Source organism: Saccostrea cucullata, unplaced genomic scaffold (genome assembly GCF_032062105.1).
Source record: "Saccostrea cucullata isolate Sc308-1 unplaced genomic scaffold, CSIRO_AGI_Scuc_v1 ctg2303, whole genome shotgun sequence".
In the NCBI taxonomy this organism is placed as follows: domain Eukaryota; kingdom Metazoa; phylum Mollusca; class Bivalvia; order Ostreida; family Ostreidae; genus Saccostrea; species Saccostrea cuccullata.
The window spans coordinates 79180-104965 of record NW_026919281.1 but is presented as its reverse complement, the minus strand read 5'-3'; the positions used below and the strand labels follow the sequence as shown (position 1 = coordinate 104965).

At 33.5% G+C, this 25786-nt stretch overlaps 1 protein-coding gene across 1 annotated transcript; it reads left to right on the top strand.

Annotated features, from left to right (window-relative positions):
* The first annotated feature begins 323 nt into the window (after positions 1-323).
* Positions 324-24243, top strand: LOC134228912 (uncharacterized). The gene is made up of 3 exons (XM_062710612.1): positions 324-483; positions 22591-24072; positions 24188-24243. The coding sequence occupies exons 1-3, from the start codon at positions 408-410 to the stop codon at positions 24241-24243; spliced, it is 1614 nt and encodes a 537-aa protein (XP_062566596.1). The 5' UTR covers positions 324-407.
* Positions 24244-25786: the final 1543 nt, after the last annotated feature.

Below are 25786 nucleotides of genomic sequence, written 5' to 3'. Positions count from 1 at the left end.
GCTCATCCTTGACTGTAATCAACTAAAGTTACGGTAAAAACTTTGGACTCCTGTGTTTCGAAGCACCTTGCTTGTATGATGTCATATAATGACGTTAGTAAGTTAGTTTACCTTAGAATTAAATTCTTTAAATTCAGAGAATAATAAAATGCATGTCACATAATTTTTTGCATGCTGATAAAAATGATAGACATCTCAACATTCCTTTTTCGCAAGTAAACATAATTGTATGTTAAAGACACAGATATGCCACCATACAATCATTAAGTTACCAAGCAAATGTCCCCAAACAAACAGTCAATACATGTATCTATGATGTAATTCCTTACTTCTATAAAAAGGATGATATTAAATAGAACAAATGATCTTGCCTGAGAGCATGCGAGAATTTGTGACAGCCTGACGAAATGGAGGAATTGAAAAAGACAACATGGCAATTTTTAACGGGAGGACGTTTGCTTCAAATGCAATCCTTACAACACGGTAAATAATTTTTAAATCCATTTATTTAGCGATCCTTTATTGATAAGTTGACCGAATTTCGATTTTCTCTTTATTGTTTTTTAAATCCATGTTTGTATAAATCTACATACTCGTACTTCTTTAAAAATTATAAACGCCCGTTGATAAAATTTAACACAAATTTAAAAATCCTTTTTTTAAAATAATGTTTTGTAAGAGAATACGATCAAATGCCTGAACATGTTTTTGCTATATTTCATGTAAAAGGATCGACTCCTACTAAAAAAATGATGGATTTCTATACCAGGGAACTTTGGAAATATTTAGATTTTGCAATAGGCACAGAGGAAGATATTAAATTGAGGAGAGAAATAAACAGAGTCTATGTGAATGTGAAGAATGTTAGTCAGATGAATGATGAATTTATTTCTGGAAGTTCTGCTGAAGGATTTAAATTTCATTGGAGTGATCTTGATATAATGTGGTCATACACAAAAGAAACTGTTGTCATAGAATTAGAAGGATTAACATACTCTAGATATATTAAATTCATTGCAAGTGACATTGGTTGCAAACCAAGCTTCTGTAAACTTGTACGTTATCCACAAAAGTTTGGCAAAGTGTCTGATGATGATTATGTTTCTAGGATTGAGTTTTGGAAGAATGCTACAAATACAGCATTAATAAATGCACTGATTGCATAAGTCACTGACCATGTATTACATCATACACACCGACGGGAAACGATGTTTGCCATTGCTTTCCTGTATACCCAATTTCCTCAAATAAGATTTTGAGGAAGTTTTCAACAAAGTTTTGGAATAATTTAAAATCACGTCTGTTAGAGAAACGTGTTACCTTGATGCATGTTGTACCAAAGGGTCCCACAAAAGGCGATGTAAAGGCATCCAGTGGCTGAAATCTTTCTGTGCTCTTGAGCAACACATTGTTTATTCACTCAATCACGTTCAATTTATCATATTATCTTGTAAATTTAACCAGAATTTCATCTTTTAATAACCCTGCTCGTTTGATTCAACAAGCACCAAAAAAATTACGAGACCTGATTACATTGTCTCAGGCATTGAAGGATGTGAAAGGGCACCAGACAACGTTTCAGACATGTATGCTTTCCATTGTAAAAATATTTCAGCTTTTAGAAAGTGAGAAAGATGAAAGAACAGTTGCGGCGCTGAAATATCTATTCATAAGTGTTATAAGAATAGCTGGGGTCATTCTTTATAAAAAGTTTATTCTGACTGGTTTTACTAAGTACTTACTGTCAGCGGAATCAGCTTTCATTTTGGAACGGAATTTTCTAGCATCTGGAGGACTATTCTTAGCGACACTGTGGTATTGCCATGGAAAATATAATTCTGCAATAGAAGTGCTCTGTCATGTTCTCAACAAATTAACAGATAGCCCAACGTTGGGAATTATTTATAATAGATTATTATTGTCTGATATTGGCAAACCTGAGTGTAATTTTACATATCTAATAGAAAAATACTGCTCATGGTTTATGTACTTTCCCAAAGATAGCTGTTGTTATCCCGAAGATCTTAAAAGTGATGTTCGTGCTTCTCCGATGAATTACTTCATAATGTATGACAAATCATACACTTTATTTGTGATGTTTCTTTGTCATTTGGAGACGGGACATATCAGGAATTGTAAAAATACACTTCGCAAACTGCGTGACTCTTACAAAGATATTCGTTTTCGTCTTTTGTTTCCTCAAGCCCGTGAAAATTCTGAAAAACTTGCAATGATAGCTAAAAGAAAATTAAAAAACAAAACGGAACACAAAGAAACAATGTAAAAGAAAAAGGAAATAATAAAAAATCCTGTGCTTGAACAATTGTTGCTTTTCTGTAGACTCAACGAATGATCATCAAACATATGTTTGAGAAAAGAGTGTAATTTATCAACAACACTAGCTTAGGAAATTCCTGATATTATATTTCAAAGAAAGTTTGCGGGTGGAAACAAATTGTAATACGTGTTTACAATTATAAACAAAATGTATTGTATATCACTTTAAATGCTTATATTAATTTTTTATATACTTTAAAGCATTTTAAAACAGTTTACAAGTAACAAGGATGATAATTATGGGGATTTCTGTATTACCAGCATTGCCTAGAAATTTAATTAAAAAAAATCATAATATAAAGGAACGTATCGCCAGACCTTAAAATAAACATAAACCATCACCCTAATGTATTTGATGAAATACTTAAAGCTTGTTAATTTTAATAAGTTTAGAAAAACGGAATAAAAGTAAGAAAATTACTTTATTTAAGAAATAAACAACAAGGTTAAAAAGTTCTCTGGGAAATGTACTAAATTGTTCATGGGCATCTCAGTAGATTTGATCTCGTACCAACTAAGTTCATTTAGCAGTAAAGTTTTTAAATTTAGCAGTAAAGTTTTTAACATTGCTGTTTATCACTTATATTTACATCTGAGATGAAAAAAATGCCAATTAAATTGCAGTTATTACACAAATGGGCTGCCGTATTCTTATGTTGTGATGCGCAATGACCTAGAAGTTCTTTGGTCTTGAAAGTTCGTCTCGCTCCAACATTTCAATAATTACTACAATGGTGTTCAGCAGTCCAGTTCAGGAATTCCTTGTTTAAGGATGAATTCTTCGGTAGAGTCTATAACATAACCTAGTCTTGGATTCCGGGAATATTATTTCCGGTATGGTTTTATGTAATAGAACACATATACGATCCCGATGCAATATACTTTTGTAAACATGTTGATGTGTGGCAACTAATTCGATTGTCAATCGTTAATCGGAGACATAATATTATGACATCCAAGCGAAAAAATGATTTCACCAAGTTTGTGGTATTTAATAGTAAACATACTAAATTTCATGACCTATTAGTATCACTTCTATACACAAGCATGCCAAAGTAGAACTAGTGACCTACTTTAGTACTTGGGATGTGCACGTACTGCAGAATATTATTTACTTGATTAAGTATGTTAATCTACCGAGACAAAAAGAAGGTTGTTATAAGGAATCCAGCCCATATAACGCTAGGTAATTAGTCTCTAAATGTGAACCTGGATAAAAGGAATTAGGTCCTAGAAATAAAATAACGTTCAACGAGCAATATATGATGATATAGGTGTTCAACATAACCTAATAAAATGTTCAACTGTGCCATAACTCACATAACTCATAAAAAAAAGTTCATTGGAAACTAAAATCCGATACACAGGGAAACCTACTAATCCAGTCATGGTTCAACAGATCCCAGTCACCGAACAGTGTAACCCAGCCACTGAACTACATATCCCAGTCACTATTCAACATTACTCATGGTTGAACATAAACAAGTCTCTAAACTACCTAACCCAGTCACGGTTCTATATAAACAAGTCTCTAAACTACATAACCCAGTCGCGGTTCTACATAAATAAGTCTCTAAACTACATAACCTAGTCACGGTTCAATATAAACAAGTCTCTTAACTACCTAACCCAGTCACGGTTCTACATAACAAGTCTCTAAACTACATAACCCAGTCACGGTTCTACATAAAAAAGTCTCTTAAAAACCTAACCCAGTCACGGTTCAAGATAAAAAAGTTTAAACTACATAACCCAGTCACGGTTCAACATAAACAAGTCTCTAAACTACCTAATCCAGTCACGGTTCAACATAAACAAGTCTCTAAACTACATAACCCAGTCACGGTTCTACATAAACAAGTCTCTAAACTACATAACCCAGTCACGGTTCTACATAAACAAGTCTCTAAACTACATAACCCAGTCACGGTTCTAAATAAACAAGTCTCTAAACTACATAACCCAGTCACGGTTCAAAATACTGTATACAGGATTATTTTCTCCCCGTGTTCTTTTCGCCCTTTTGAACTTGTGAACAATTTTGTCCTGTTTTAAATTCGCCCAGTCATAGTTCTGTTTTAAAAATTATGCAGTGTAATTTGAACTCGTCCCGTTTTAAATTCGCCCAATCAAGGAGATGGCGAAAGAGGCGAAAATAAAACAGGGGCGAAAATTTCCTTGTATACAGTAAATAAGTCTCTTGACAACCTAACCCAGTCACGGTTCAACATAAACCAGTCTCTAAACTACATAACCCAGTCACAGTTCTACATAAAAAAGTCTCTAAACTACCGAACCCAGTCACGGTTCTACATAAACAAGTCTCTAAACTACATAACCCAGTCATGGATCAATAAAAACAAGTTTCTACACTACATAACCCAGTCACGGTTCTACATAAACAAGTCTCTAAACTACATAACCCAGTCACGGTTCTACATAAACAAGTCTCTAAACTACATAACCCAGTCACGGTTCAAGATATAAAAGTCTCTAAACGACATAACCCAGTCACGGTTCAAAATACTGTATACAGGGTTATTTTCTCCCCGTGTTCTTTTCGCCCTTTTGAACTTGTGAACAATTTTGTCCTGTTTTAAATTCGCCCAGTCATAGTTCTGTTTTAAAAATTATGCAGTGTAATTTGAACTCGTCCCGTTTTAAATTCGCCCAATCAAGGAGAGGGCGAAAGAGGCGAAAATAAAACAGGGGCGAAAATTTCCCTGTATACAGTAAATAAGTCTGTACGGGGTATGTTGAACCGAGACTAGGTTATGTTTCTTACTGACTGGAGTATGTTGAACTGAGACTGGGTTATGTTTTCTAGTGAATGTAGTATGTTGAACCATGACTGGGTTATGCTATTCAGTGACTGGGTCATGTTGTTTAGTGACTGGGATAGGTTGTTTAGTGCCTGGAGTATGTTGAACCATGACTTGGTTATGTTGTTTAGTGCCTGTAGTATGTTGAACAGTGACTGGGTTATGTTGTTAAGTGAATGGAGTATGTTGAACCAAGACTGGATTATTGTTTTTTAGTGAATGGAGTATGTTGAACCGAGACTGGATTATTGTTTTTTAGTGAATGGAGTATGTTGAACCGTGACTGGTTTAAAGTTTAAAGTAAAGTTTAATGAATGGACTTTTTTTCTGAAGTAGTAGAATAAATTATGCATACTTACATCTTCTCTTGATTTCATTTTTTTCTTTTCGTTGTTCCTTTTGTCTCTGTCATATCCCTGATGACATTCAAGGACTCTTTTACCCATAATGATGAAAGGGATGGCATCATATTCTATTAGGGGTTCAGCATTTCACTGTGTGTCCACAAATCTAATATGGGCGTTATCAATTCTTCCTACATCTATAGCAATTGCAAAAGAAAATTAGGTGTATATAAATTAAATAGATTTTTAAAAATTTATAATATAGAGGAGGGTGGGAGTAACTGGAACGACTATATCGAAAAACTTTCATAAGCACATGTTCAACCTGCATAGTTTCATTTTCCAAGCATACCTCATAGGATATAACCATTGCAGGTCAAACACTGATTTTAAATGTAACCACCTGACACCATAACGTTTACCCTATGGTTCCCGTGAGCTAAAGTGTTTACTATTTCTAAAGTATTAAATAAAGCATAATTGGCATTGAATAATAAAATATAGCCACAAGCTTTTACCAACATCTTTTCCAAATTCTTTGGAATTTTTTATACATCGGAACTTGGACGAAGTTGCATAATCAACTTGTCCAATTTTGTGGAAGATGTCACAAACCCAGAGTGTGATGTTAATTCACCATCAAACAGGTCTTTCCAAGTGTCACTATGGATACGAAAAATAAAAATAATGAAAATTAAATATTTATTTAACACCCCTACTTTTTTCAAAAAGTAATCAAAATGGGTACCATAGTACCCATATCTTCATAAAAAATTTATCAAGATGTTAACATTTTCCTCAATACCGCATATTCACTATATTATACTTCATACAAATTCATACCCTGTTTCTTCGTCTATTTCATGCATCTTCTGAGATGAAAGGATAACGGCATTCAAAAGAGATATGCATACCCCAACCTTTTCCACGTTGGATTCCCCGCCTCAATGTCACAAAAATAAATCGGGTTCGGTGTTCAAGAAAATTATACATGTGAAAACCATACCGGAAATAACATTCCCGAAATCCAGGACTAGGTTATGTTATAGACTCTACCGAATTCTTCTGATCATTTTACCCCAAGTGGGTCTTCGTACTTAAACATGTCGTAAAATTCAAACTGATAACAATTTACAAACAAGTTTTTAAAGTTTTTATGATTTTCATGTTTAACTATATTTATTTTTAAATAAAAAATCTTTCTATGTTGTATTAATGACCAAGACGTGTGCAAAAATACGATATTTACGACATAGGCCTAAGAAAGTCGACAAGTGAAATCGACAAGATCGAGAGGTGAAGAAGACGGGATCGAGCCTTTCAAAGCGACAGGAATGTCGAATGGCACTCCGTTTAAAGAGCCAACCGAAGGAAATTTTAAAACATTTAAAAAAATTGCCGATATCACAATTAGGCCTACAGGTACATTCTCGAAAGCGGTCCCCAAACATGCCAGCCAAGAGCGCGAGCGCCGTTCTCGAAGTGTGTTGACGACGTTTCAGTAGCAATGGAAAAGTGAAAATGTAGGTTAACAATGCTTTCAAACTTATTGAAAATGGCAATGTTTAAGCATTATAGATACAAAAGTTTCAAAATACAGAGTATACTGCCAGATCGCAAACTGAAACGTAGCATAAACATATGTTACATACGACAGCATTCGTATTATCTTTTTTATTGCAACTTTAGCTCGTAGTATATGATAAATTTCCTTTGATATTGTAAATGCAGAATATCTATCCAAAATTTATGGACATACCGTACGAAAATGATAAGATAACATCTAGGCCTATAATATTTAGCTGTTTACATTCGTTAAGAAACTAGGTCGCTTCATTCTATGGCGGCCTATGCGGGTTAAAAAATGGAATATTTCTGAAACATCATTAGAACATGTAGAAATTATTTGATTCTAAAATACAGGCATGGGTTCATAAAAACAAAGATTGACAAAATAATGATTTTACATTTTTTGAACAATGTTATTACCAGTAATTATAATCTATTTTTTTCTAAAAATAATTTTTTCAGGTAAGTCTTGTTGTCATAAGAATCACAAATGAAGAACTTTAGAAGAGAGCAGGGTTTTAGAACCACTAAAATCAGATGGAGAAAACCATGCAAATCAGATTGAGAAAGTGGGACTGGATTTGACTAATCCCAGGGAAGCCACCATCTAACACCACAAACCAGAACCCAATCTGGAACCCGCAGGGCAAGAGAAGGAGAGAACATCTAACAAACTATTATGAAGTTTTATGTGTTAATTGATTACTATTTGTTCATAAAGAGCTTTTCTTAACAAGATTGTAATTATTACCTGAAATTATCACACTAATTTTGAATATTTGATGAATAAAAACACATACTTTTCATGCCTAAATGCCTTGATTTATTTTCATTAAACGCTGAAAAGAAATTGGGGGTGGTGATATAAAAAATATCAAAACTTTCTTATATGTGCACAAACCCCTACTTTTCATGCTATGAAAAGGAGCCATAATACCTAAAGAAAGTGTACAGCAATTTTCTTAAAAAGTTTAATTGTAGAAATATGTTTTTCTTTGGTTTTTTGAGCAATTTTATAAGGAAAAATTTGCCTAATTTTGAGGCTGGTGAACAACATTTTGGGGCACAATTTATTTAATTGGTATTTATTTGCTCATATTTTGCTTTAATAATCAACTTTGCAATAATTTCAAGTAAATCTAAGCAAATGTAAGTTAAAAATTGATTGTATTAATAAGTTTATGGGGTATTTTATTGTCTAATAGCATTTTAATGAAATTTCCCATGCTCTATTTTGGCCTATGTTCGATGGGTTAAATCTCTCTTAGATGAACACTAACATAACACTTTTCTTGTCTTTAAATTATTCCTTGGATATTACACTTTCAGAAAAATATAAGCATGTGGAAAGTTTAATGCACGTTTTTTTTCGAATGTGAGAAGAATACATCTTTAACAAGTAAGATTTATTATACCTACTGAGAATAATCTTACTATTTTATGAGCTCTGAATATTTGAAGTCAAAAGCGGTGATATCGCCTGTTTTAGTTTACATAATTGCAAAGACATTAAGGTTTCAATTTTAAACTATTTATACATGTTGTATTAAAACATTCTTCACACCAAAGGAAAATATTTTGACCATCTGTTGAATGAAAAATACCTAATATACTGAAAGGAAAAAGAAACGGAGGGTAGCATATAATATTTGAAAAATTTTTGACCGCATAACAGAAAATTACGAAAATTGGTCAGATGAGGAATTTAGTTACTGTGCACCAAAATTAGTGTTCAGAATTACTCAACCGTAAAAATTATGAAAAAGCAAAAAAAAAAAAAAAAAAAAAAAAACGTGCAGTTTGATGACAACGAGTTTGTCAACAAATCTTGTTGCAATGTTGATGCACCTGAGGTATGCACATTGTTTTTCAATATTTAGAGACGATATGAATTTCTTGTAATCTTGGTACGGTTTACTGAAGTTTGATGGGGTCTGGTTTTCGAACTGCCCAATTAACGAAAAAGGCATCAACGGGTAATTAAGTAGTGTCTTGTTAATTTTCCCCCAGAAAACTTGTAACCCGTTGTCAGAGAGGGCCTGGAATGGTTTTCAATCAACCGTGACGATGACGTTAACGCTAAGCAGAGCGGGTTATTCTTTATTCGCAACCTTAATGCCCCTAAAACTGCCTTTTATACAGTAGACTATTATAATCATTGCGTTCACACGAGAATAAGAAAGAAAAAAATAGATTGAAAAATAAACACTTTGATGAATTCCATGCAAAGAAGAAATAAGGCTCATGACAGATGCGCCGGAGAGACATTGAAGACAATGAGAGTTTTCTATTTTCAATTTAAGGGGTGTGTGTGTTATCGTCATATGAGCTTCAATAACATTAATTATAAGACAAAATCAATTGGGATTTTGGTTATATCTTTTTGAAAGATGATTTTAAAAGTTAGATAGGAATACTGAAAAAAATTAAAAGAAAAATGAATTAAATTCACCTCAAAAGTTTACTCTGCGTTTCTTTTTCCTTTCAGTATATGTTTCAGTAATTCTATTTCTTTTAGCGTTTTTAACTCGGTAGTTCCGGAAACCAAGATCCGAGTGATTCCTCGCTCTATGACCTCTGACCTCTAAATAAGTTCATAACGAAATATTTAAATTTGCAAATATCTTTCTTAGATGAACCTATTGAAGAGAAAATATGTTCAATTCAGTATCAACAATATTTGGGGATCAGAGGTCATACCGCGAACGAATCAAAGAGCAAAATATTTTGTCTACATATTTCTGTATCGGTGCAAATTGTTATGCGCCCGGATCAAAAGCTCCGAGGTGTATATTGTTTTTGTCCTGTCTGTCTGTATGTTTGTCTGCAAACTTTAACCTTCGCCGTAACTTTTGAACCATAAAGATAGAGATTTTTATATTTAAAATGAATACTCCACTAAATAAGCTCTTTCAAATGACACCAAAGCCAATGACCTTGTGACTTTGACAGTGACTTAAATGCTAAAAATATATTTTTTCTGCAAAATTTAACCTTCGCCACAACTTCTGAACCATAACATATGGATACTTCATATTTGGTTTGCATACACCACTGATGAAGCTATTTTAAATGACACCATGGTCAATGACCTTGTGACCTTGACTGTGAACTATACGCTAATTATAGCTTCTTTTGTCGGCAAATTTTAACCTGTACCATAACTTTTGAACCATAAAAACCTAATATTTGGCATTCATACACCACTGATTAAGCCCTTTCAAATGATACCAAGGTCAATGACCTTGTGACCTTGACTGTGTCCTACATTCTATAGCCTTTTTGAACCTTCACCATTACTTTTGAACTATGAGAGAGACTTCATATTTGGTATGCGTACTTCACTAATCAAATTCTATTAAATGACACCAAAGTCAATGACCTTGTGACCTTGACTGTGACCTATATGCTAAATATATGAGCCTCGTCGGATAGAAATCGACCTTATCGTATGCAACGTCATAATGAGAAATTATCGAATAAAGTTTAGAAAGATTTCCCGGTATATTTACTACACATGTGTAGTTGTTTGGCATTCAGCCACTACTAACGTATAAGTTTCGTACTTCGCGTTGTGTTTTTTTTAAAAAGATGTTCCCTTCAATAGTGTTTATACCTTTATTAATCCTTTTGATTTCTTTCCAGGTAAGTTTGAGTCTGCCTGTAGTGAGGCTTGTAATTAAAAAATAAATAAATAAAAAGTTTTAAATATTTAATAAAGTTTAACAATTGTATATGAGACTTCCAAACACAAATTAATAATCCCGGGGAATGAATGTGGTTTTCTAGAAAAATAACTAAATGAAAAAAAAAAATAAAGAACTAAGTTAGAAAAATAAAGAATTAATAATCAAAATTTAGTTAGTAAAGTGGGGTGAGGCAACTCCTGATATTTACCTTGATGCAAGGTTTGGCTCAGTAGAAGCCCAGAGCACGGCTGTGCTCGGTTTTAAATACTGTTCTTAATAATTCGATTTAATTGCTTAAAATTAAATCGCGTTATTAGAGAGGCCCATATTCAGGGTTATCGGGTCATTAGTATTTCCCCTTTCTTTCAACTTTTGGTATTTTAGTCGAATCCTTGGGACTTCCTTTTTCCGTTAGAGAATGAAGGGGAGCAGACATATGCTGCATCTCAAGATAAAAATTTGTTTATTTATTTAACATTGTGTTAAAAAATTCATGTTATGCACGCAATTTAAGGAGAATGTTTCTAGCAATTTTTATTTTCGTGTGTATTTGCATCATTATGTAGATGACTTTTCGGATGTTTTTCGATTTTTGAAAAACCACATGCGTAATATAAAACAGAAAAATCGTAACGCTTAGTCAATATTTGAGCAAAATATAATAATAATGATTTTATTAACAAAAGTGTCTAAGTCGTAATGCTGAGTCAATAGTAAAAATAATAATAACAATAATAACTTTATTATAAGACCTATTTCATTTTCTATATTTTATTTCTTATTCCAAAGTCGGTAGTTTCAGAAAATGCCTAGAGTTAAACCTGCTGCCAAGCCCGCGAAGGGGAAATCAGCACCTACGGGTGGGCCTAAACCAAAAAGTTGGATCAGTCGAATCTACAGAAGTTTCGTCAGAGGAAAACACACCCTGTACAGACATTATTGTTACCATGGTTACGACAAGTGTGGTATACTTTTTCAACTAGTTCCAACAATGAATCTGATATGTCAATGTAGAGACTGCCATTCATGTTGATACAACAGGTAATGAGATCGATGGTATATGCGTTAGTTTGGGGGCAATTGCTACAGAATAAATCAAACAAAATATGTTAAGGCCGAATACATAATTTAGGACAGCTTCTATCCAATCCGGTCCCGATGGTTGATAAGCGAACACTAACAGTCTCTAATGGTCAAGTATTAATTGAACCAAAATGGGCTACAGTTAAAATTACACATGTACAGCAATGGACTGATGCATTTTTGATTTTCTCTTAAGTTTATGCCACAGTACACTCTACAGAATTTCTTTTTTGACTTGTTTAAATACATCCACCTGTTTGTCTAGGGGCTAGCAGGTAGGCTGTCAGAATAAGGTGGAAGTTTTATAATGAGCAATTTCGAATGAGAATTGCAAGAAATTCAAGTGTTTCATGAAGAATAGTTGATCAGGAGCTTTAGCTACTGTACATGGTACCATCGTTTATTGGTCCGGTGCAAAAACCTTCAAAGGGGGGGGGGGTGTTAAATGCTATGACTGTAACAATTATCGGGTTTGTGTAAAACAGCATTCAGCATTGCCATTATTTACATAAATGTTTGAACTGTAGCGGGCCTTATCCATGTAAAAAGGCTCGTCTGCTAAATATCAATATGCTTCTAGAGATTTTTCAGGTCAGAGATACCCATTATAATACAGGAACCAGGGACCTTCATCAAGACCACCCCAGCCTTGAGCATGATTCCCCAGTGCACCACAATCTTCAGGACCTAGGTTATTCCCCAGTTATAGTAGAAGTTCTTGCAGCTTATTTACAAAACTCTGATTAGAATAGGAAGAGTTCAAAAATTTTGCCAAAGGGGTTTTATGAAGGTTTCTAAATTACAGTGGTCCAAAGGGTAGCTACTAATTGTTTTAATTTAAATTCAGCTAGAGATAATGAGCTTGGAATTCTGAAAAAAAAAGTTTTAAAAATTAATGTTGGAAGAGTTACTGGCCCATTCCATTCAAGACCCTTTCCCAGTCTTGGGCTTTAATTCACCTGTAGGTTTAGTACCGAAAAAAGTTGGATCATTTAGGTTGATTCATCATTTATCTTAACCGGAAAACTCGAGTGTTAGTTAATTTATTTATTGATCCATCTTTCTCCTCAGTCAATTACTCCTCATTACATGATGCGGTTAGGTTACTAAGTTTGTTGGGTAAGGGGCCTTGATGGGTTAAATGGACCTCAAGTGTGCATTTAGGATGCTTCCTGTTCACCCTGCAGATCTTTGAGCTTTTAGGTTTTAAAATAAATATTTTGTGGTGTCTTGTAGTCTTTCTGAGGAATGTTCATCATATTTGAATGGATATTGAAGCAACAGTCTGGACAGAAATCTGTAGTACATTACTTAGATGATTTTTGTTGCATTTGAGTTTTTAGGTTTTAAAATATTTTGTGGTGTCTTGTAGTCTTTTTGAGGAATTTTCATCATATTTGGAATGGGTATTGAAGCAACAATCTGGACAGAAATCTGTTGTGCATTACTTAGATGATTTTTTGTTTCCTGGTAGGGCAGGTAGGAATACATGTGAAGAACTCATGTCATTCTTTGTGGGGCTATGCGAGCAGTTAGGTGTCCCCTCAATAGCCGATGATAAAACAGTGTGGCCTTCCACTCTCCTGACCTTTTTGGGTTTTGAGTTATATTCGACTGAAATGATGTTAAAAATCCCAGTTGAGAAGTAGAATAGTTTAAAGGATTTGATCAACATTTTTATGTCAAGAAAGAAGGTTACTCTAAAGAAATTTAAGGCTCTTATAGGTTTGTCGAATTTTTGTTTGTGTGTCACTCAGTCAGGCTGGGCATTCACTAGGCATAATTTATGACATCATGCAAGGGGTCTGTAAACCACATCACTTTATTAGGGTTTCTGTGGTGGCTAAGGAGGACTTGGAAGTGTGGCTTATTTTCTTTTAGATTTGTTTAATGGCTGCTGTTACTTTCCACAAATTGACTGATTAGATGATGATCAACTCCAATTATTTACTGACAGTGCAGGGATATTCAGAATTAAGTCTTGGTGCTTTCTTTAAGAATCATTGATTGTTTTTCAAGAGGCAAAGTGAATGGGTTGGTACTGAAGTAATCAGGGACATCACATTTTTTAGCTTGTTCAACTTTAAACAATATATAGTTCAAGGCTTGTCTTATTATCTTGTGGGTCACATCCGATTTGGCATTCTGATAAAAAATAGATAATAGAATTTATGGCTAGTGTTCATTAAAGTATCTGTCATCTACTACAGTATTTTATTTAAACAATATTTTATTATGAATTAACGTAATAGGTTTGGACAGCAGGCACTACCTATATAATTCCTTTCCACAAAACAAAGATCTGCTGTGGTAAGAACATATCTGTCAGGTACAAGCTTTAAATGTAAACTTGATGGTACTTGAGACTTTGTTATGAAAAAGATGGTGGTAGGCATGTCAAGACTGCATAGTTCTGTAGATGCTAGATTGCCAATTATATCAAGAATTAGGTCGTTGGGGACCAAAAGCTTACAAGAGATAAATAAGAATACCAACCTCAAATTCATTGATGGCTAAAGACTCAATTGGTTGTATTACTTCTTAAGAACCTCAAGCTGTATATAGCTTGATAGGTTTTCTAATACCTTTATGCAAAATCTCATTTTAAATATGATCATTTTTGTTTACAAATATTTCAGAGGGTGTAAGAATATATATTTTTGGATCGGCAATAATATGGCATGATTTTGGTTATGCTAGACAAAACGGGGGGGGGGGGTCCAATTTGGGTTATCCACATTTAAAGCTGATATCTGGAGGCAGGGAAAAGGCGGCATGAGATGTTGACATCTCTTCCCAAAAATCAAATTAATGTTATGGTATGGAGATACCCCACAATTATAATCTGGTTCTACATTGCGATGGCAACGACACTGGTCAAATTCCATATTGTGCATTGCATTATAGCATAAATAATTCTTTTGATTCAATTTTAGTTCTGTTACCAAACACCAATTATTGAAAATTATTTGGTCTCAGATATTACCTAGATTGATCTGGCATAAAGCTAGGGACAAACATGCTCTTAATAAAGTCGGGCTTCGAGTTCATAGCTTTGTTGCAATGAAACTTCTGGCACATCAAGGGGGATATATTTGTTGCCCAGAGTTCACTTTGGTTGATCATACTCTACTTTAAGAGGATGGGGTGCACCTGTCAGAGCGAGGCAATGAGATTTTTGTTTAAACTTTGAGGAAAGCATTGCGTAATTTTATAATGTCAAGGGTGGGCTTTAATGGCCATGGCACTCCATTTCACTGACTAAATAATGTAAGGCAAACTAAAATAGACACACAATAGATGTAACTAATGTGATTGTTTTATACTCATTTGTCTTGGTATGCAATGTTAATTTATTTGCCCTGCCCTTCTGTAAAAAGAGGCGGTGGGGTGGGGGGTGGGGGTTAATCATAAGCGTTCAGCTACCTCCATTGTGGCGGTGGACACATAGTGTCCATTGGCGCAATCTTTAGCTGAACTTAAATAGGGTAATATTTAGTGAGCATCTGCTCCCAGGGCTCGCTACAACTGTGCATAATTATTTTCAATATGTGTGAAATTTTAATTTGCTGATTTGTGTCAGACTGGATGAAACATTTGCAATGTATTGTTTGCCAGTAGGTTGCTTAACAGCTTCATTTGTATATTTGCCTATTTCATATTCATATCTATATTTGCCTATTTCATGATGATTTTCATCTACATATATTTGCCATTTGCCATTTGGGTTGTCAAATCGCCCAATGTATTTGCCCTTTTCATGATGATTTTCATTTACATGTATTTGCCATTTGCCATTTTGGTTGCCAAAATCGCCCAATGTATTTGGGTCGGTAACCTTGGTTATGATTGTAACCAGTAACTAAATGTAATTTGTAGTGCTGCCATGGCCATTATTCGCCATTAAACTTTAAGAAATTTATATATGTGTTGTTTTATCTAATAATTCGATTTAATTGCTTAAATTTAAATCGCGTTATTAGAGAGGCCCAAACAGGGTTATCGGGTCATTAGTATTTCCCCGTTCTTTCAACTTTTGGTATTTTAGTCGAATCCTTGGGACTTCCTTTTTCCGTTAGAGAATGAAGGGGAGCAGACATATGCTGCATCTCAAGATAAAAATTTGTTTATTTATTTGACATTGTGTTAAAAAATTCCCACCCACCAACACCCTGTATGTAATGTATGAATATATAAAATAAATTGTCTGTTTGGTGTCAATTTTCTGCTGCTTGATTTTTCTATTTTCAGCCTTGTACTTGTCTTAGCTCAACACCTAACTTCGTCATGGCGCACAGCATGGCTGTAACCTCCGATGGCTGTTGATGTAACCAACCATTACTGTACCCACACCAATGAAGTTACAATTCTCTAAATGCGTTCCACAATCTGTTGGTGGACTTGAATAGTGATTTATATGTGTAGTGAGTATCTTGCCCCAGTGATCACTATTGTCTTACATGTGACTGATTTTCGTATGATTCCCGATTTGTATGTATAACGGATGGAATAAGACTATGCAATCTTTAGCTGAACTTAAATAGGGTTATATTTAGTGAGCATCTGTTCCCAGGGCTCGCTACAACTGTGCATAATTATTTTCAATATGTGTGAAATTTCAATTTGCTTATTTGTGTCAGACTGGATGAAACATTTGCAATGTATTATTTGCCAGTAGGTTGCTTAACAGCTTCATTTGTATATTTGCCTATTTCATATTCATTTCTACATTTGCCTATTTCATGATGATTTTCATTTACATATATTTGCCATTTGCCATTTGGGTTGTCAAGTCGCCCAATGTATTTGCCCAATTTATGATGATTTTCATTTACATGTATTTGCCATTTGCCATTTGGGTTGCCAAAATCGCCCAATGTATTTGGGTCGGTAACCTTGGTTACGATTGTAACCAGTAACTAAATGTAATTTCCTGAAAATTGTAGTGCTGCCATGGCCATTAATCGCCATTTAAGTTTTAAAATTTATATATGTGTGGTTTTCTCTAATAATAGAATAAAAGCAAAAGTTAGCCCTTATGTGATTTGAAAATAAATTTAGAAGTAGCAAATGAAAAGTCTCGAAATAAAATACGTTTGGAAATAAAAGATCACTCACTTCCGGTTTCATGAATAAACAAATCGAATACGAAGATAAAGAAATTACGCAAAGAAGTAAGTAAACCTAAAGTTAAATAAATAATGTTATGGAAATAATTGATAAATGACCGATGCTACCACACATGGTTTTCACGTTAAGGGTTTTTTTAGACATCGTCAACTGCAATTCAAAGATTTTTTTTTAATCGGATTGTTTTAAATATGTACTAATAAGATAATAAAATTTTAAATGTATTTCCCTTCGTAGAGCCTTAACTTTTTTATTGTTACCATGGATCAATGTAAACACAGACCAGAGACATGCCGAATCCAATCTACATTTATTTTTTTTTCAAACAGCAGAAGACGTGGGATTTTATCTAACACTGGAAGAAGATTAAGTTGGCAGACATATAGCAAAGCAAAATTGGCATGGTGCATTACTGAGGAAGTACAGAATATATCTTTTATTGTAGTTTAGATTATACAAAGGAGGCATATCTGGTTCAGAAAATCGCACATCTACTGATGCAATACTTTAAAGTATGTGAACTTCATTTAAGGAATGAAGCTTATTTCAACTTATATTATACGATATACATGAAACATAACTTGGTGCAGTTTACGCTTTATAAACCGCGAAGCGGTTTTTAAAAAAGCGTAAACTGTCCCAAGTTTTGTTATATCGTATAATATAAGTTGAAATAAGCTTCATTCCATATAATTTAATTTCAGTGCAGACAATGAGACAGTTTTTCCCCAGAAAAAGCTTCACATTGATTAAATTTTTAAAAGTAACGTCAAGCAGAGTCATACGTTTTTTGACGTTACTCATTGTGACGTAGGCAAGTTATGTTATACAAAATGGATAAAATCTTTTATCCAATCAAATGACATGCTACAAGTAAAATTAAATTAGGTTGAATTCACCATGCATCGGACACATACCTTGCTTCGAACAACTTTAGGTAATAAGTTCTCTTTCAACTTACGAGTTCCGTGTATTTATTTGTTTCTGTCTTAAATATGAGGATTTAAATTTTTTAATGATACCGATTGTAATTATCATGTTGCGATAAAATACCCTGAAAATACCCATGAAGATACATCATATTTTACATCATCAAAGGGGAATAACCAGAAATTTATGATTTTGCAATTTTTAGAGTTATTGTTCTTTAAATTTGACTTCAACGGAACGAGTCAGACTTTGGTGAATGTTGTCAAAGATTGGCAATTTTACATAAATTTTAAATAAATTTCTCTTCAATGTTTGTATAATTCTTTTTAGAGCTGGTTCTTACTAGTATGTTCATTTCTCTGTACATGGACACAAATTAACCATGCATCGGACACTTTCCGATGCAATGATAATCACGACCATTTTCATACAGAACCCTACTGACAGCTGTTTTTGTCGGAAATAGAAAATAAAAACTCCAAAGTTTCAGTCAAAATACAAGTTATCCATATATGAGGTCTAAAATCTGACTCAATTTATTTCTACAAACCAGAGTATGATAACCCATTGATAACCCATTAGAGAAATCAAAGTACTGAAAGTACTGAAAAGCGGTTAGCATGCTTTCATCTAATATGTTCCGAAAAAGTGCATAAAATGATGATATTTAAGTATGCATATCTTTGTCCAATGTCATCAGAGAAAAAAACCCAGACATTCTGTTTTTGTAATACTTAACTTAATAGTAAAACCAATAACATTCCAAACTGATGTCACAGATGGATGCAATCTAATTAAAATTAGATGTTCCGAATCCGCTACTGCTTCTCAAACATCTAACAACATCCTATTTTGGGTCATGTAAGAGTGAATCTTCGATTAGCCAAAGAAAATGGTTCCTCCGAAATCCTGGCTTATAGTTCAGATGGGTTTCTTGTTTTCACCACCGAACCAAAACACCCGAGGAGTTTTGTAGTAAAAAAAATATGCATTGCAAAAGCTGTGTTATGTATGGCGTGTGGGGTATCTTGTATAGTTTGTGCTCTTTCGTTTGCATTATTCACGTTCAGATGCCAGACTGCAGAATATACATGAAATTTATTCCAAAATTACTTTAATTCAACGTAAGACAGTATCAATAGTGATGATATGTAGCCGTGGAATTAATTTGAGAATTGTTTACCGAGGCTTGAATCTACATGGCCAAAGTGTTTGTGTTTACTTGTACATGTATTCATAATCGAAAGGTCGCTCTGATGTGACCCCGAATGGGATGTTAGATGTTTCAAAAGCGGTAGCGGATTTGGAACATTTAAACAAATTTTAATTAGATTGAAATGCATGTTTCAAAATTTAAACATGAGATTTCTTCAGTTTGAAAGACAGGAAGTGCATTTTTAAAAGTTCTTTCTTGATGGCATCCAATTGTTCTCTGGATGAAAACAATTATGTTGATGTTTAAAATTTAATTGTCTTTTATGCTCTATTGAATCTGAAATTAGGTAATTGTAAAGCCTACTATAGCAAACAACTAAAAAAATGACAAGTTAAATTCTTTAGATTACTGGAATTGGGATAGTGTAGATCTACAGCTGGCTAGTCAGAGAAAAAAGGATGGCTGAGCAGAGACTTTGTAAATGAATTGATATCAGAGAGCTTCAGTTGTGTAGCTCATCGCGGCTATATAATTAACCTGTCAACGAGGGATGCTTACTTCTTCTAGGCAACGGATCCCACCTCCTGAACTTTCAGGAGTCAGCTTTTCTTCTTAAATCGATCATTGATCATTCTGTATTTTGATACAGATACTGAATACTTCCGTTTAGTAATATTATAAACTACTACTTCTACGGGAAGACTGGCGAGTAAACAAGATTATCAAGCTTTATGAAATGTACTTTATTGACTTTTCAAACAAGTAAATGTTCGAATAAAGTAAATGGTATATGAGAATCATTTAAAAGAAGTCTTGCACAATATGTCTAGATAAGTACATATAATGTGTATTTGCCATATACTCTTCATGCAATATTGTTCTCAAATAAAACTTGAAAAGGAAAGTTGTCTAATCAATCAATACTAGTATTTAAAAATTCAAATGTACACTAAAAATCAGTGTAACTTAAGAAGTTACCAGTGTCACTTTCTTCAATATGTCGGTGAAACAATATACACTGATTTCTTTTCAATGTGCCTCTAACCACCTGTATCTTAATTTAATTCTTCTCAAACGCTAAAAACAATAATCGACAAATTAGACAAATTCAAATTTTAAAAGTATTTTCACAGCAAATAATACGTTCCCTAGGAATTGATCAAATTTTCAAAACTTATAAATATTAAGTATATATTTTAAATTTTTGCTAATTGCCAAAATTTTTCATACCTTATTCTTCTGTGAAAATAATATCGGTTGATTTTTAGAAGAGGATGACAATGCTGATTAAAATTTATATATATTTCTCCATTTTTTTTCAAAATTAATTTTACTACATGTACTTTAAGTGCCCCATTATTTTTTTTTCAAAACTAAAAGTAAGTGATCCCTTATGATCGTTTGTAATAAATTATCAAAGAAGGAGTAGAGAATTTACCCCAGGGAGCAGAGCTTTTATAATCTGTTTATTAGACAGAGAAGAAAAGAGAAGAAAAACAAACGTTTCATTGTGGAGGTAATCCTATTGTTTCCATAAAAACGTTACAAAAAGTGTAAAACTTACAGATGCATTCGGTGTTTTTATAAAAGCGTTTTTCAGGTATTACTTAACTTAATAAATGCTGTTTCTTAATACTTTGGCAAGGAAAATCAAACTCGATCGAGAGATTTGCTGATGATTTTGCAGTCTGTAATAACCTTCAACCTGCTGTTTAATAAACCGTATCGTTCAACTTTCAAAAATAAACTAACATTTGCTATAAATCGCGATCGCACGATGTACATGTAATAAGGACCTAATTCTCAGTTCTTTGAAGTAAGTGTTCTAAGTATTGTCAATGCTTTGGTAAATACTAATAAGAATTCGATATAGTCGTTATAATAGCCACTCTTCATACACAGCATATTGTCAATCTCTCACCAGGGGGTGTATTACGCCAACAGTATACAAATCATAGGAAGCGCTTTGCTGAAGTTACCGTTGTCGATAAGTAGCGCTTTGTGGAAGTTTCCGGTTTTGATTGCAGAAGGATAAGGTAACGTGCGATAAAGCGAAGTCGATAGGTAGTGCCTTATGGAAGTTTCCGGTTTTTTGGAGCCCATGCCATAAAGCGGTTAGCTAGCTAACCGCTTAAAAAGGCGCGAATTACCGCATTACAAGCATTTTAAAGCATCGAAATCGAATTGAAACCAAAAGATGCATACAACCAGTGATAGTTTGACATGGAAACAGAGAATAGTAAGCGTTAAAGAAAATATTATCCAAAATTTGATCCCCTCAAAAGTTCGACGACAAATACAGATATTTCGAATTCAAACCAGATTTTTTTTTTGAATTCAGTTTTTGAGGATATATTAATTGCAGCAGTGTATAATGGTGAAATGCAAATTGTGTTGCGAGTGTTGGATAGCCATGAGCGAAACTTCGACCTGAAAATGTATATCAAATCAAATCTGGAAATGTTTTAATTTATATTATTTTCTACCGAAATATTCACTGCAGCAGTGTCGTTTTCGTGTTGCAAATAACGAGTTTTCTGGATGATGGATTTAATATAAGTCTACTTTAAGCTTAAAATGGATTCTTCTCGAGGAAATGATGCTTCCAAAATCTTATTCAAATGTGAAATTGTGTCATTTAAATTCAAGTTTTGTGAATTGAAATAATGTGTATTATTCATGGGCTTAAATGTGTAAAATCGAACAGATCCGATGCAGACACTGTGTTCTGGATTAACCTATATCTCCAAGTTCTTTTTGTTATTCAACTGTACATTAAATCGTATTTAATGTATTAATTTGTTTTTGTTTCCTTCTTGTACACATGCAAAGGTTTACCTGTAACTCTCCATTCTGTTTGTTTTAACTGTCCATTCTTTTTTTAAAAACTGTCCATTCTTAAAAAGAATGGACAGTTTTCCAAAAAGAATGGACACATACAGGTGACTTAATTGATTGTTAGGGGAGTAAGCTCAACACTAAGCTATAGAATGGACAACACAAACAAAAGGTTTACGTCACGATCATGTTTTAAATTGTATGTTGAAGGCAGAAATATACCACTATACAACCATTAAATATCCCTAAGCAAGCAATCGATATATATGATGCAATTCTATAACCGGAGGATATTAAATAGAATAATTGATCTTGCCTGAGAGTATGCGAGAATTTGTGACAGCCTGACAAAATGGAGGAAGTGAAACAGAAATTTAGGCAGTTTTCAAAGGAGAAAATTTTGCTACAAATGCAATGCTTACAACACGGTAAATATCTATCAATCCATTCATTTACCTCAACGATAAGTTGACCGAATTTCGATTTTCTCTTTACTGTTTATTAAGTTCATGGTTGTAGTTTAGAATGAATATGAATCTTCATAATGTCTTTTAAAATAATTATAAATTATTCCTTATGTTACGCCCTTTTGTGAAATTTAACGCAATTTAAAAATCCCTTTGAAATGTTAAACAAAGGAAAGAGTGTACGATCAAATGCCTGAACATGTTTTGCTATATTTCATGTAAAAGGATCGACTCCTACTAAACAAATGATGGATTTCTATACCAGGGAACTTTGGAAATACTTGGATTTTGCAATAGGCACAGAGGAAGATGTTAAATTACGAAGAGAAATAAACGGAGTCTATGTGGAGGTGATGAATGTTAGTCAGATAAGTGATCAATTCATTTCTGGAAGTGCCGCTGAAGGATTTAAATTTCATTGGAGTGATCTTGATATAATGTGGTCCTTAACAAAAGAAACTGTTGTCATGGAATTAGAAGGATTGACAAACTTTAAACATATTAAATTCATTGCAAGTGACATTGGTTGCAAACCAAGCTTCTGTAAACTTGTGCCTTATCCTTTTGTTAGTTTAATGAAAAGGTTTGTCAAAGTGTGTGATGCCGAGTGTGTTTCTAGGATAAAGTTTTTTGAAGATTGTCACAAATACAGCTACAATAAATGCACCGATAGCACAAGTCACGGACCATGTGTTACATCATACATATCGAGGGAATACGATGTTTGCTTTTGCTTTCCTATACACCCAATTTCCTCACATAAGATTTTGAGGAATTTTTCCACAACATTTTGGAATGATTTAAAGTTACGTCTGTTAGAAAAAAGTGTTACCGTGATGCATGTTGTTCCAAAAGGTCCCACAAACGGCGATGTTAAAGGTATCCAGTGGCTTAAATCATTCTGTGCTCTTGAGCAACACATTATTCATTCACTAAATCACGTTCAATTCTGTTGTTATGGTTTATTGAAAATTGTTATCCATGATAAAATTGAAGAACATAGTGAAATGTATGACACTTTGAGTTCATATCATTTAAAGACAGTTTTGTTTCATGTTTTGGAAGATATACATTCCGATTTTTGGATTCCAAGAAATATTCTCTACTGCTTTTGGATTTGTTTTACACGCCTAATTTTATTTGTTAGTAAAGGTGTTTGTCCTAATTATTTTTTCCCAGAATGCAACCTTTTTCTCCAGGGTACAACTTTAACGAAAAAAAGCAAAATTGAAGAAATTCTTTTGGATGTCATGAAATCAAAGCCATATTATCTTGTAAGTGTAACCAGAATTTCATCTCTTAATAATCCTGCTCGTATGATTCAGCAAAACCCAAAAAAATTACGAGACCTCATGACGTTTTCTATGGCATTGATGAATGTGAAAGGGTACCAGGGAACCTTTCAAAAATGTATGCTTTCCATTGTAAAAATATTTCAGTTTTTAGAAAATGAGAAAGACGAACGAATAATTGCGTCGCTGAAATATCTATTCATCAGTTTTATGAAAAGAGCTGGGGTCATTCTTTATGAAAAGTTTGTTTTGACTGGTTTTACCCAGTACCTACTGTCTGCGGAGGCAGCCTTTATCTTGGAACGGAATTTTCTGGCATCTGCAGGACTATTTTTAGCCACACTGTGGTATTGCCAGGGAAAATATAACTCTGCAATAGAAGTGCTCTGTCATGTTCTCGACAAATTACCAGATAGTATACTCATGTTTGTTATTTATAATAGTTTCCTCTTGTGTGATATTGACAAACCAAGGTGTAATATATCGCATCTTTTAGAAAAATATTGCTCATGGAATATATCCTTTCCTAGAAATAGCTGTTGTTATCCCGAAGATCTTAAAAGTGATGTTCATGCTTGTCCGATGAATGACTTCGTAATGTATGACAAATCATACGCATTATTTTTGATGTTCCTTTGTCATTTGGAGATGGGACATAGCAGGAATTGTAAAAATACACTTCGAAAACTGTATGACTCTTACAAAGATATACGTTTTTGTTTGTTGTATTCTCATGCTCGAGAAAATTCTGAAAAACTTGCAACGATAGCCAAAAGAAAATTGAAAAACAAAACAAGACAGAACACAAAGAAACAATGTAAAACAAAAAAGAAATGATAAAAAATACTGCGATTGTTACAATTGTTGCTTTTCTGCAGACTTAATGAATAATCATTTTTAAAGCTATAGTTAAGTGAATAATGTAACAAGTATCAATAACAATAACTTAGCAAATACCTGTTGTTAAATTAAAAAAAAATGCATGTGGAAACCAATGTAATGTGTGTTATTATATATAAATAAAATACATTGTATATCACTTTAAATGTACATATATTTCAATGTTTGGTACACTTTAAAGCATTTTGAAAACAGTTAAGAATTCATATGGATAATAGTCATAGATATTTCTGTATTACTAGTGTTCCCAAGAAATAAATAAAAACTCCAATTATTCGAGGAACGTGTCGCCAGACCTTCAAGTAAATACAAACCATCACCATAACTTTTTGGATGAAATACATATACTTAAAGTTTGTTTATTTAAATCAGTTTAGAGAAAACACAAAGTAAGAATATATATATATATATATATATATATATATATATATATATATATATATATATATATATATATATATATATATATATATATATATATATATATATATATCTCCAACATCCCATTGTAGAGTTTATTCAAGTTTGGTTCAGTCTTTGCCTATGCGGGCAGCTGAAAGAACGCACTATTTGGTCAATATAGTTTTGCTTGTTCGTTTCTTGTTTGTGTAATGTCCTTTTCGAGACTGTTTTACTCATCTTGGGACGTCACCCCTTTCCAGTAGAGACCGCAAATTAAATCTATACTCGGCCCTCAGAGCCGATGCAGCCTCCGAAAAATTCCACTTGGTCGGCCAATTCTCTCTCAATGCGGCACACCAACTGAAAATATAGGTCACTACTGTGATCATTTCCTGGTGCACATTGTTCAGAAACTTTTCATCTGGAATTACCTCTAGCTTGCAGTTCTAATCTTATCTTTATTCTCCGATGTATATTTGAAAATGATTTTTTTTAGTTCAACGGACGATGCTACAAACAAATTATGCATAAGGTAAACCCCTGATGAGGCGGGTTTCACTAATATGAAATGACATGTGCTATTAATACTACCAAAACACTCTTAATAAAAGTTTTGACAAATGACCAACTGACAAAATGCTTCATTTAGAGTGTCGGGTTTTTATAAGTTTAAGACATGTCTGGATCTAAGGTTGCCGTTTTTTTTTTTTTTTTTTTTTTTTTTTTTTTATGCACCAGTTATACCACCTTTCGAAATAATTCCACCAAGCTTGGGGAAAAAGTCTTTTCAGTGTATGTGGGAAAGACATTTCAATTTAGTATTTATC

What these genes read in the sequence shown, in the direction of transcription:
- LOC134228912 (XM_062710612.1), top strand. Translation starts at nt 408, where the DNA reads ATGGAGGAATTGAAAAAGACAACATGGCAATTTTTAACGGGAGGACGT. An exon ending in AATGCAATCCTTACAACACG is followed by an intron (nt 484 to 22,590) that starts GTAAATAATTTT and finishes TTCATGTAAAAG; the next exon opens with GATCGACTCCTACTAAACAA. An exon ending in TCTCGACAAATTACCAGATA is followed by an intron (nt 24,073 to 24,187) that starts GTATACTCATGT and finishes ATCCTTTCCTAG; the next exon opens with AAATAGCTGTTGTTATCCCG.